The sequence below is a fragment of the Cryptomeria japonica genome, chromosome 3, assembly GCF_030272615.1.
Source record: "Cryptomeria japonica chromosome 3, Sugi_1.0, whole genome shotgun sequence".
NCBI classification, from domain to species: domain Eukaryota; kingdom Viridiplantae; phylum Streptophyta; class Pinopsida; order Cupressales; family Cupressaceae; genus Cryptomeria; species Cryptomeria japonica.
In genome coordinates this window covers 914397237-914411141 of record NC_081407.1, presented here as the reverse complement: position 1 = coordinate 914411141, position 13905 = coordinate 914397237, and the positions used below count along the sequence as shown (strand labels likewise).

Here is a 13905-nt window from a genome sequence, read left to right as displayed (position 1 = left end):
ACTTGTATATTGTTGAATATATATCCGATTATTGAATCATTCATTCAATTTATTTTTCATGGTATCAGAGCGAGTCGATGGGATTCTTTAAAGTTTGGCGAATTTTTTAATAAAAATTCGTGGCCTTCTTTCCCAGATTTTTTTTATTGCTTTTTTTATTAAAAAAACGATTTTGCTTTTTTGAAGGCTTTTTGAGGGTTTCGAGGGTGTTTCTAGTTCATGGGCGAATTTCTTTGTACTAGGCAGCAGTTCATGTTTTTTTAGGGTTCTGGAGATTTTTCGGGCCTGCAAAATGGAGGTTTTTTTTACAGATTGAAAATTTTCCTAGGGTTTCTACAATTTTCGATTAGGGTTTTGACCCTTCAGTTCAAGTCGAAATTTTATTCTGATTGCAGATTCTTGGTGGGTTTTTCAAGACCTGAACTGGGTCATCGTAAAAATTTTCAAGGTGCATCGTTTTCCGTGCCTCAATTTTTGAGCCATCGGATCTGCATTCTAATTTCAGATTCTTGGTGGTTTTTTCGAAAGCTTTTCTGGGTTGGTCTCAAGATTTTTTTGGGTGCCTCATTTTCTGTGCCTTGAATTTTGTGCCATCGAATTTGCCTTGGAATTTAAAAACAGTCAACGATTTCTACTAATTTTGTGGACGTCGAGAATTTTGGTGTTTTCTGGGTGCCGTTTATGTTGTACATCCGACCTAGGGTTTCTGCCCCTATTTTTTTTTTTTTTTCGCATTTTTTTTGGAAAACAAATCAGAGGTATTTTTTTATTTTCTGCAAATTTTATTTTTTTTCTGATTATTTTCAAGAAAAATTTCAGGTTTTAAGTTTGCAGAAAATTTTAATTTATGGGTTTCTTCCAAACCTCGAAATTCGTGCCTTAGAATTCGTGCCAGAATTCTCCTCCAGGGTTTCAGATTTTTTGTGCAGCTGCTTCTATTCTGATTTTTGAATCAGATTCTTCTCTCTCATGCTTTCACTAGGTTGACCTCGTTCAACCTCCATTTTCATGATGGCATCTTTGACCAACGTCATGATGGAACACAGTCAAAAGTTCAAATAGCTGCCACAACACCTGGAAACAATGCATGTTCACGATATTTGAATATCGTGACCTTTATCAGATTGATTTAGGCCAGACCTTGTCTTACAGGTCCCAGGGTTTTCATGATTTTTTCCTAAAAAATTGTCTGTCGGTTTTCTGATTTTTTCCACAAAAAATCATGGGAGGGTTTTCACGTTTTTTTCCTCAAAACTTGTTCGCAGGGTTAAGAATTTTTTCCTTAAAAATTATTATCTATCATCTACAAAGCTTGCGTGGGTTTTCTAATTTTTCACCATAAAAAATCATGGGAGGGTTTTGCTTGATTTTTTCCTCAAAAATCAAGGTTTTACCATGTGATGTTTGGTATTTTACCACGTGATGTTGTTTGGTGTTTTCCCGCGTGATGTTTGATGTTTTACCGCGTGATGTTTGGTGTCTTATCACGTGATGTTTTGGGTCTTGCCATGCGAAGTTTCAGGGTTCTGTTTGATTTTTTCCTCAAAAATCGATTTAGGGTTTTTTACCATTTTTTCCACAAAAATGATGATTTGTATCTCCAGTTTTGGACGGTTTGCCGATTTTCCTCAAAATCATGGTTTCAAGTTTCAGTTTGGTTACCCAACATCAGGTTGGATGGATTCTGGTATTCTTGGTCATTAACACTTTTCAGATCCAGGGAGGGTCTCCACCGCAGCAGTGTTATTTTCATTTGTGATCAAAAAATCTGCAATGTCTTCAGTAGGGTAGTTAGTAGATAGAATGACCATTAAGGGAGGGTATTAGAATATTTAATTATATTTTAGTCACCTATATTTAGTTCCTTGTTTAATGGTCATTTAGCTTTTTCTTTTTAGTTAATTAGCTTTTAAGCTTTATTTAGCATTTAGCTTTTTAGTAGTTCACTTTAAACGACTTGTTCTTAATTTAGAACATCGTCCTTGTAATCTCTTTATATACGCTTGTATATTGTTGAATAGATTATCCGATTATTGAATCATTCATTCAATTTATTTTTCACAATTGTCCTCGTTGGATGAGTCAAGTACATTGAATCTGAATGCTTTGATTTGGAATGATGTGATTGGGTTAATGACTAGGCGCCACCTCAGCTCGCTCATCTTGTAGATCATCACAAAGTGTATGTGTTTGAGCAATATCTCTTGATACTCAACATTTCCAATTGCTTCATGATGAATGTGATGATGATGAGAGATATTCCCAGATTGCATCATCTTATTTGATTTGATCACTTTCACCTATCCTTCTTCATACTTGGGAATTCCACCTTTGATGTAGACCTTGTGACGTCTATGCTTGATGTACTTGACCTTGACCTTTGGAAATCCAAGGTCATTGTAGTTGTAGCCTATGTCACAAGGTTAGAATTAGAGTTCGAGTTTGGCATCAATAAAATTTGGATAAAGTTCGGCAAGGGTAAAAAATTCGAAAAAAAAATCGACACAAAATTCGCCTTATAAATTTAAAAAGAAATATATAAATAATGAATACATCAAATTGTAATAATAGTTTGACTATAGTTAAATAAATCTGAAATAAATTATATTATAAAATAAGTGGTCAAATTTATTATTTATTAAAATAATATAATAGTATATTAAATTTAAAACTAATATAAATATTTTACACTTATTAAATTAAAATTATTAAAAATAAAACAATATTACTAAATTTTAATACATTGTGATAAATTTTAAAATACTATAATATAGATATAGTTCAAAATTTTCATTTTAATTTATTATGTATATAAATAATAAATATGTTAAGCTTTATATATTATGATAAATTTATTATAATTTAAAATCCAACTTAAATATTTTTAAATATTATAGAAGCATCTTGTGATCCATTCCTTCCTTCCGAACTGACTATACGATCCATTCATCCTTTTCGTTACTGTACACTAACCGGAAAAGCACCTGTACAGGGAGAGTCGGAGAGGAGAACAAGGTCAACTAAAATTTACGAGGCAATGGACTTCATTTCCATCGTTTACTATCGTGTTCAGGATGTGATCGACTTCATATCCACTCAAGCTTTTGTCCTCCACGAAAACCTGTATCTTTTGCATATATTTTATTAAAAAACGCGTGGGCCTTCTTCCGTATGAACGTGAGGGCGAATTTTTTAGATTTTATAAGAGTTTGCCGAATTTCAAACTTCATACAAAAAGTTTGGCAAACCCTGTGACTAAGGTTGTAGCTTTCACTTGCACCATCTTCCTTCGTCATCACCTTATGTATGTTGATTGTTGATGTCATGATGTCTCTCTCTTGCATGGTTGTAATATCTTTCATCCTCAGAATTCTTCTTATTGCTAGGATATCCTTGACTTTGATTGCTTCATCCTTGTTGTGGTATTTATGAATCCTCATGTTGCTAGATTCGCTGCCTTCACTTCAAGCATGGCAATATTGTCTTGATGCATATATCTTGAAGTTGTATTCTATATAGCTTAGTAGAGTTGATGCTGAGATGCTCTTCATCATGAATGTGCAACCTGAATCTTGATTTGCCTCCTTTATGAGATTGAATCTCGATGATGCCAATTTGCTCCCTCTATCATGTTGATGATCTTGACCTCTTCATGTTGTTGACTCGCCTCCCCTTCTGCCTTGTGAAGCAATCCAAGTATAGCCTTCTCTATGTTGAACCTACAAAACAAGCAAACATTGCATCAAACACCAATGAAATGAATAACTATCTCACAATCCTACACTCCATGTCTGACTTTACATGCCCTGGAGCTCTGATTTTATATTTTGACTGCAAATTAAGGTCTGATGCTATCCTTAAGGGTAAATCTGATAATTGGATACTTGACCGGGATATTCAGTGCATAAAGCATCTCCTAGACTCCTTTCAGAGATTCAAGGTATCTCATTTTCGGAGAGAAGGCAATCAAGAGGCAGATGAGTGTGCGAATTATGCCTTCGAGATTCATGAAGGTGACATCAAGATAAAAATCATTCAAAGCTAATATCTTTCATGGTAGAGAATTTAAAATTTTTTAGCCGTTAGCATTGGTTATTGGAGGTGATGGCTTTTGAAATTGTCCAATGTAGCGAACTGATATAAATGCAATGCCATTTGAGTCGCGTTTAATGTTTGTCAGTGGAGTTATGTCTAAATGGCTGGTGAACAAGGATCGAAATATTCATATCTTGGCTTGGACGATCCGATGGTACGATCCCCCTCGCAGGTGTTTTGGTTAGTGGTAGTGGCAGCGGACAACCAAGGAGTTGTACCAGCCCAGAGTATGCGATTGACAGAGATGAAGGAGCTTCCTTTTTCCACAACCTGAAAAGGCAGGAACATTTATGGCAACTGTATCAATGGAGATCATATTCATTCTATTTGGCGTGTTAAGGAAGAATAAGCATTTAGGCATTTATGTCTTGGGGCATTGGGAGAGCTTAAGATTTTATTCACTTGAGGACCTGTTTCTAGGTCCTTCTACAGAGTTGAAGTTGGCGAATTGCAGCATTGAAAGCATCGTCTGCAACGGGCAATGGAGGCCAATTTCTCACTCCGTGCAGCAAGGCTGATGGTGGCGTTCTGGGGTCCTATCTCTGATGATCAAATGTTTTCAAGATCACGGAGAGGGATTTCCTTACTCGAGTAAAAAACATACTCAGTGATGAGTATATGAAGGCTAACTACTAGTATAGAACCAATGCCGACATCGCCTCCATCTTCCTTGCCTGGTGTCTTGAGTCGGAAACAAAAGAGATCACACAGTGAATTTTCAGTAATTGTGTCTATGAGGAATGGTGTGGAGGTTTGGAAAGCTTCCTAGGGATGTCGATGGAAGGCAAAGGCTTTGTATGCCCCAGCAGTGTATGGTTGCAGGTTAGCAAGTTCACTCCTCCGTTGAGGCCTTACTTCATATGGAGCGCCAACTATAATAAGGAAGTGAGGAGGGCCACTGCACAAATCGGCATGAACGGTGTAAAGGAGTTCCTAAAGGCTATGGAAGCAAGGAGCATTCGTGAGGAGCTATTGAAATGGGGGCCATACGAGATGACGCCCAGGTCAAGGAATGCTGCTTCTTCCTCGAAGCGGAAAAGAGGCAGACCTAGGGGTTCGAAGAAGAAGAGAACAGTACAGATGCTGCGGATTGGTGGACCATCGAATCAAAGGGAGGATGCTGTTGAAGGGGTTTCTCCAGCTGGTCGGGAGTCACCCCTGAATGATAAAGGCAAGGCCATCATGGTCCGTTAGTTGTATATGTTTGGTTTTGTTAGAAACGTTTATGGTCTGGTAGTGTTTTGTATGGGTTGGGTGGTGCTTTTGTAGTATTTTGGACTGTTGTATAAGGATGGGGTATAGGATGTTTTATCTCTTTTGCTGCAATTCTGCTACAGACAATGTAACCGAATCTTAATATTAATAAAATGACCCATTAACCACTCAAAAAAAATATATATATATATATATATCAATATCAAAATCTGATCTCATTTCCTCAGATCTGCCCCCCATTTCTGAATCTAACTTCCCTTTTATATCCTCCCACCTGAGGGAGAAGTCATGACTCCTTAATATTTCTCCCCTTTGAAAGATTCACAACTCTTCCTCTTGGAAACCTAATTATATTTTAATTATTTCCTTTTCTAGGAAATTCTGACCCACATTAATATAATTGTTGCTTTTGTAAATGAATCACTACTGCTTATATTTGTTCATTTTCAGTCTTTTCTTATTGCTGACTATAATGATGTTAATCGCTGCACTGCTCTGTGAATGAATGACAATCGCTGTTTACTTTATTAAACCCTCAACTAATCATGGCGGTTGGTAACTACTTTGTTCAACAATTGGTCAAGACTAAAGGCTGTTGATTAAGGGAAAGAATATTGTTAACTCGCAACTGTCGGGCTTAATATCAGATTTTATTTTATTTTTTTATTTCTTTTGAAGACAGTGTAAGAATGTACCATGGCAGGGCATGACAACATGTTTATCTGTGTCTGTGCATGTGTGTATTTATGCCTGTATATATATGTGTGTCTATGTGTATTTATGTGTACATATGTATGTGTGTAAGTATGTGTATATGTGTGTGTGCTTATGAATACGCATACACTTGCATGGTCACTATGTCTTGCCATGATGGTATAGGATTACTTATGCTTCAGCAGACATCCCTCTTATCCCAATAAGAGAACCCCATCCGCTCAAATTGTGGGATAATGATATGGATACAGATCTGTTATATCACTACTTTGGTTATGCTTCTTCCTTTGGCTTTGTTGATAGTTGGACTCGATATGGATGGATATTACTGTCTTTTGCAAATAGCAGTACTATACTGGAACCTTGTTCCAGTATTAATCAGTCTGATTTCTAAATCCTGACTATGTAATGACTCCCCCCACCAACAGAAATGAATCGCATGTCAATAAATTGTAGAGAGGTTGCTAATAAAAAATAAACACCAAGGATAACTACAGAAAATAGATCACTGTCCGCATAGCATGAAATTTAATTATCTTCACCAGCCACCTATGATAGTAAAAGGAGTGATCAAGGAGAAATAAGCAATATCATTAAAACTGAAGATATTAAGTTAATGAAAGGGACAAAAGGCATGAAATGAAGAGTCATGTCAATTAAATTAAAAAGGTATATACATAAATATAAAATCAAGAGGAAGAGGGATCATATTTGGACAAAGACATTTTATTTATTTCCCTTGTGAACATAAACTAAGAATTCGGCAATCTGAGGACGAAAACCCTCAAGATCAGAAATTAAAGGATGAAACCGTTAATTTCTCTTGTCAAGTTAGTAGACGAAAACCCCTAACATTGGCAAAAATTGGAAACATTTCAAAGACATTTATACAAAGACAGATAGATGCAAAATGGAAGCAGGATTACAGCAGAGACTAGATAAAAAATTTCATACTTTCAGAGTTCTATTATAAGCTTTAAATATGAAGTATATGGTAATCTAAATCATAAGTTTAGGTTAAACTAATATTTATAGTTAATTATGCAAGTATTATTGTGAGTTAAGGTTATTTATTAAAGGCAAAAAAAAGGAATTTTAAAACAGGACATTACAATTGGTATCAAAGCTGCTTTCCTGCAGGTCTAAAATCAGTTTATGTAGTGAAATCAAAGAGATCATAGGGCCTTGGAGAGAGAAAAGAAACGACTAGAGGCAGCATTACAAAAGACTCCCAACCAAATTAGAGGTGTAGGAAAGAATACGATGGTCAAAATCAAGAAGAAGAACAAGAGAATGAGTCGAAGGCTTATCTGCAAAAACAAGAACAAATGATACAATTGCACCTTTAAACGCTTCAAAGTATGAATAATACAATCAATTCACTCAAGCCTGCACAAACTAATGGAGGAGAAGGTAGTAATTCAAATCATTCAGAGTCAGAAAATTTACAATAGAACTCCACTTGGATCAACACCTAGAATCACACAGCCCACATTCTTACCTAGAGTTGAGCAGCCACAGAAAGAGCCAAACATAACAACAAATGACTTTGATGAGTGCATAGACGCATACTCAATACTTGATCCAATTATCAATAGATAGATTTGATTTATACAATTTCATAATGCATGATCAAGGAATATTTCAAGAGGAGAAAAAAGACAACCATACAAAGACCTGCAACAAAGGTTAAGTAAGCTAACTCTCCCCACTTTTGATTGGTCAGGGAAGGTCACTGCATGGGCATGGATCCAAAACTAGATACCTATCTTTTCCTTAGCCGCATGACAGAAGATGAAGTTGTTAAGTTTGCCATTCTTCACTTAGACGGTACAACACATGAGTGGTGGCATCATGAGCTCATCACACAAGGGCATCATCAAAGTGTGACATATGCTGACTTCACACAAAGGCTCATAAACAGATTTTTCGAATTTCAAAGGATTTCAATCATGGTATTGGATATTACAGAGAACAGACTTAAGTTTTTGTTTATTGAAAGGCTTTCAAAGTCACTTCGAGGGTTGGTCAGAGCTTCTGACCCATCATCTCTACATTACGCTATTTAAAGGGCATTTAAATTGGAAGACACCAAATCTGAGAAAAAGAAGTATTCCAAGAATGTACCATCAGGGTCGCATAGGCAACCATATCACCAGGATTTTTTCCAGCTGAAAGCATTAGCTCATCAATCCAAAAAGGTGGAAGAATCCAAAGAACAAGCTTCAAAGGAAGAAATTGTGCCTTTCTTGTAAGGAGTCGTGTGAGCCAGGGCATAAATGCTTAGGCAAAGGACATGTTCATTACATAGAGCTAGTCATAAAGGGAGGGTTCAGAGGTAGAAGAGTCCAAGCCCCAAGGTATTTTGGAGGAGGCTGAGCATGAGGATCAAGAAGTAGAGAAGCCGTTAGAAGGTACACCTGCTACACTTTTAGAAGCACCTAGATATCACCCCTTCCATGTGCAAGGACTGCTTCAGGGACATAAGGTAAAAGTTTCAATTGATAGTGGGGCTACCCATAATTTCATTGATGAGGGGTTACTGACTAGATTAAAATTGAAGATGGACATGCAAAAACCAAATTGAAAGGACATGCACTTCTATGGTGGGACTATGAGCAAGTAGAGAGAAGAAAGAAAGGCAAAGCCAAGATCATATCTTGGGACAAGATGATTGCAAAACTTAAAGGTAAATTTCTTCCTAGAGACTATGAAGTTCAGTTGTTTAAAAGAATGCAAAGTTTAAAACAGAGGGATTTAGATGTGAAGGCATATACTGATGAGTTTTATAAGTTGAGCATAAGGGTGGGTAGAGATGAAGATGAAGTTGAAAAGATGGCTAGGTACCTTGGTGGTCTTAGATTCAATATTTAGGATGAATTGGTTATTGCTCACCCCAGGAATGTGGAAGAATGTTTTCAATTAACTATCAGGGTGGAGGAGAAGATAAAGAGAAGACAAGAGAAGTCTACCAAAGGAAAAGGCAGCAATACAAGAGGAAAAGGAACTTTCTCTACAAGCAAACAGTATCATGAGGATCAAGAAGAATCAAGTAAGAGTAAGGAGCAAGGTGCTGATACAAGAGGTGGCTGTAGAGGTTCAAGGGGCAGATTTGGAGGAGGGAGGAACTCCAATGTCTTTACTGGTAGATGCTACAACTGCCAGGAGATTGGGCACCCAGCATTTAAGTGTCCTGAAAAGCAAGGCTCCTCAACCAGTGGTGGTGACAGAAGAAGCGAAAAGAGGATCCACTATGTGCAAGAAGAGGACGATGAGAGTGTTAACTCTCCAATCGGATATGCTGCTCCTGAAGTAGGGGAAGCTTTGTTGATGGTAAGGAAACTTTGTTGCAGGCACCTAAGGAGAGGAATATGAGCCAAAGGAGGAATTTGTTCAGAACTGCATGTAAGTGCAAAGGTAAAGTATGTAAGATGGTCATTGATTCAGGTTCACAGGATAGTATGGTGTCTAGTGAGATGGTGACTAAGTTGAACTTAGATAGACTACCACATGAGTCCCCTTATCAAGTTTCTTGGGTGAATGATAGTCAAACTCTCTAAGTGAATGAACAAGCTTATGTAGACTTTCAGATTGGTGACTACAAGGATAGGATTTTGTGTGATGTCTTACCTATGGATTGTTGTCATGTGCTTTTGGAAAGAGCTTGGCAATTTGACAGGGAGGCAATATATGATGGTTGTGAAAACACCTATCTTATTAAAAAAGATGAAAAAACATTCAAACTGACTTGTTTGCAGGCAGATGAGAAGGTTAAGGGTACAGCAAAGATGGTGATGTTTGGTATGAAGGAACCTATCAGGAGTGAGGAGGTTGAAGCCATTCCAAGGTTTGAGAACACTAAGGCAACCGGGTTGCTTGAAGGGGTGATGATTGGGACAATCATGTGTCCTTTTGTAGTGGACAAAATCAATCAAGAAACAGAGATTGCAGGTGTAGAAGGTCTGGTTCAGAGAGAAAGAGTTGAAGATGTGGTGGAACGGGTGCAAGTGCAAGCACCTCATGGCACCTCTTGGTGTGCACCAAGCATGACAATGATTTGCAATCCTTTAATGTCTGATATGCTTTTGTATTCTGCTGTGTATCCTTTTGTTGCAGGTGTCCCAGGGGTGCAACAGCAGCATGGAGTTGGATTTTACTCATGGGACATGAGCTTTCTTCTAGGGGGGTTGTATGGTGCAAGAGCACCTAGGCTACCATCAAGCCTCTATGAGGCAAACTATGAATCTTTTCTATTTTGAAGGATGAGAGTTGCAAATAAGGTCATCAAGACTATATGTGATGTAATAAGGTCAACAAGACCATTGGTTTGTTTGTTGAGTCATAATAGGAGCCAAGTTGGCACAAATTGGCAAAAATGGCCTAATGTGGAAAATATGCCTCCATAGGTTAAATATGATGTCTTATGATGTATAAAGGTCATATGGACCTATTTGTACCAATGTGTATCACTTTCGAGTCATAGGAGTCATGGATCAAGTCTACGCACAATTTGGAGCAAAATTGTCGACATTGTCAAAAGTTGTACAAGCAACTTTTGGTGTTTGAAGGGGTAATTAGGTGTTGGTTGTTAAAACCAATTCAAAAGGTAGTTATAAACGTTGGGGAGGCTTGGAAAACATATATAAAGGCCCTTCCCACGTTGGTTTTGAAGGTTGGCGTGTTAAATGTAACAAGAAAATCAATAAAATTTGGAAGTTTTCTGCACTTTCTCTGAGAATCACCACGTAGCAGACTGTTCATGCTTATCATTCACCATTAAAACTCATTGATCTGCCCTTGGAATCGATTTGGCATTGAAGGAGGGTGAATCCAGTTTCATGTGTCTTTTGTCTCATCAAATTTTGTTGAGTTTTTGAAAAGATACCTTAAATTTTGTAAAATCTGCCTAAACCGTGATCTAGGTAACCCGAGAGGGAAAAACTATGTTTTCAAGGCCATTCCACGTTCATTAATGCTTATTTCTGTGGTGGATGGCATTGTTGTACTTGTATTTTGTTTATTTTGTTTTGCAGGGGTTCCATGTAATAGGATCTGATCTCATTTTCATCATTTTTTGAGTTTTGTAATAGGACTAAACAGTAGGCCATGAGATGGATGTTGACTTCTATCGCAGTAGCAGTAATATGCCGGACCTCTTTCAACTACAATCAGCTTGCCTTCTGCTATTTCGCCGTGACAATTCTTGATTAGGTTTGGAAGGTTGTGGCAGAAAAGAGCATGCTTTTTGTAGCAATTATGATAAACCTTTGTTCAGACCTCACAACTTATGTTAGCAGATAGATAACAGACCTTTGTTCAGATCTCACAAATTTTGTTAGCAGATAACAGTATTTCTGGTCTCCTTACTTTGATGATTTATTATGGATTGGACTCAAATAACTATGGTTTTCCACATCTATCGTGGAGGCAGCTTGACAGGTGTTATAAAATTATAATTCTATCAATCTTGGCAGCAAACTAAATTCATTTGGGATGCTATTATTTTTTATCATTTGAAGACTTTTCTTTCTGATTTATGTCTTCATATATGGAATGTATCAGTTCAGAAAGTAGGTTTAGAGCCTTGAACAGAGTACAATCCATGAGTTTGATTATTTCACTCAGGTTCACTCGTTAAAGTTCCTTGTGGTAATAAACTCAAGTTGTCGTCCTGGACATAACTTTTGCCTCCAGATCTTTGACAGAAATTTTTGCTTCAGGTTCACTTGCAGTATCCAAATAAGGTAGCCATCCTAAACATAACATTTTTAGGCAGCGTTGATGACTGAATGTATTTTGTACTGATCTTCACTCAGTTATCAAGCTCATCTGTATCTTGGAGTTTCATCAGTTTCTTACTCTTTTCTGCTGACGAATTCTATAGTACCAGAGCTTTAAGTTCAAATATCTCACACATCCTTGCTCTGGTCAATGACAGATGCAGCAATATTTTAAGAAAATTTGATGACAGTTCTGTCTCACCATAGCAGAAGCATGTAGTTTTATTTTGGATCTGTTGCCGATAGTTGCATATAAGGTAGTGGACTGAAATGGAGACTGTGTATACTGTAAATGTCATATTTAAGCTGAACGAATAAGCAGTACTGCAGTAAAACGAATTTAGCTTAAATATATAGCTAATGCTGACGGTCTTTATAAACACTAAACACCTTCTTTATGATGCTGTAACATTGCAGTTTGCCTCTTGGTGTTTTGATTGCAGCAGTTGAATAGTTTATTTCTTGCATTTACAGTGCACCACTGTTATACTCTTTTATATTTTCATAAATCAAAAGGTACAAAAGTTCTGCCCCTAGAAAAAGACCTTTGTTCAATCCAATTCGAATATACCAGAACCAGAACAGTATTATTGTACAATACCATAATCCATAAGTTCGACAATAGAGTTGCAAGTAGAGCAAGAAACGCAGGTCTGTTTGTGCGCTGATGATCATAATTACAAAAAAAATTAGGGTTTTGTTCATATTTAAAAAACTATTATGTTTCTTCCATTGGCTACTTGAAGATTTCTTTTTAAAAGGCCATTATCAGTTAAAAAATTATAATTTCAGTGCGGCCAGTGTAATTAAAGAATCAAGTTGGAGCATTACTACAATGACAACCCTCAGTCAAATCTTCGTTCGTGTGTGCAAATATACTACTTCCTATCTGAGGAGTAATCACTGTTTGTGTCCCATGTATGTGATACCTCCCGTCTAGGGGTTAGCTCTGGTTTGTGGCCCAGTGACCGAGGAACCTTCAACCCTCAATTCTGCTTTTCTAAATAAAATTTATAAATTTAGGTAAGAGGGTTGCGTTCGTTAAAACAATAATTTTGGAAGAATTAGTAAAACTCTAACTAAAGAAACATCGAACCTCTGCAGAAACATTGACTTGTGAGCTAATATCAGGGTCCACATCTCCCCTGGCCATTGTAACCCGCTCCTCTCCTCGTCTCAGATTTCTGCATAGGACATCAATCATGTTATCTTTTAATAACAAAATAAGAAATTAAAATACCTTCTAAAAAACATACATAGCTTTCTTCTGTACATTTTCTGTTTGCTGAATCAAATATTAAGTCACAGAACAACTGCTTTGCCGCTGAATTAACAAATTTATACATTTTAGAGAATTGGAGAGCAGGAAATTAGCTAGACTTGAGATCAGGGTACGCTCGTAAAATAGTTGTGAGAAGGAACTCGCATTGTAGAGAACCTGAAGATTTTCAGTGAAACCAGATAGCTAAGATGCGAACAAGCATGGAGTTCCCGCGTGAAAATCAAAAGGCCCACATACCCTCCACTGTTGGCTACAAATATTTTACAAATGGTTTTAAGAATGGTGTTGTATTTATTTTTATACACATGTTTTATTTTATATGAATGTTTTTATATATTAATATATCTATATTAAAAATAATTATATAGAGGTCTAAGGGGTCGAGCTTAGTTGGTTAAAGCATTGATTTTTCAATGTGGAGACCCAAGTTCAACTCACATGAGGGACACCATTGGGAGTAGAATTCTAAATTGTGACTCTTGGTCTTCCATTGGTTGTATTTGTCACTTTGTTTAAAGTGGATTTCTAAGTTGTGATCCTTTGTGACCCTGAGAAGAGTATAAATTAAAAAAAGCAAGAAAAATTTCAAAAATTGATATAGTCTTCTTTGTTTTTCAATTAAAAATTTTAACCTCTATCTTAATATGAAAATTATAAATGTAAGATTAATATATTATTTTTGTGGGATTCCTTTAAAGAAGAATCAATTAAAGTAGGTTTATGATATCAATAAGGTTATAAGATAGAGTTTAATTTATTGTTATAAATGTGTGGATACATAATACAAATAATTATTAATTGAACATTTATAATAATTAT

General features: G+C 36.5%; 1 protein-coding gene across 4 annotated transcripts in view; it reads right to left on the bottom strand.

Moving 5' to 3' along the window:
- LOC131073519 (uncharacterized) overlaps positions 1-13360 on the bottom strand; it is a 90660-nt gene extending 77300 nt beyond the window's left edge. Inside the window, exons 1-2 of one of the 4 annotated variants that reach the window (XM_059217010.1) lie at positions 13243-13360; positions 12901-12988 (exon numbers count right to left, since the gene is read on the bottom strand). In XM_059217010.1, coding sequence (XP_059072993.1) covers positions 12901-12957 — 57 coding nt within the window. In that variant the 5' untranslated portion in view covers positions 12958-12988; positions 13243-13360. Of the gene's footprint in view, positions 1-12900; positions 12989-13077 lie in introns of all 4 variants that reach the window. The other 3 variants (XM_058009993.2, XM_058010048.2, XM_058010109.2) reach the window with 3 other exon arrangements.
- Positions 13361-13905: the final 545 nt, after the last annotated feature.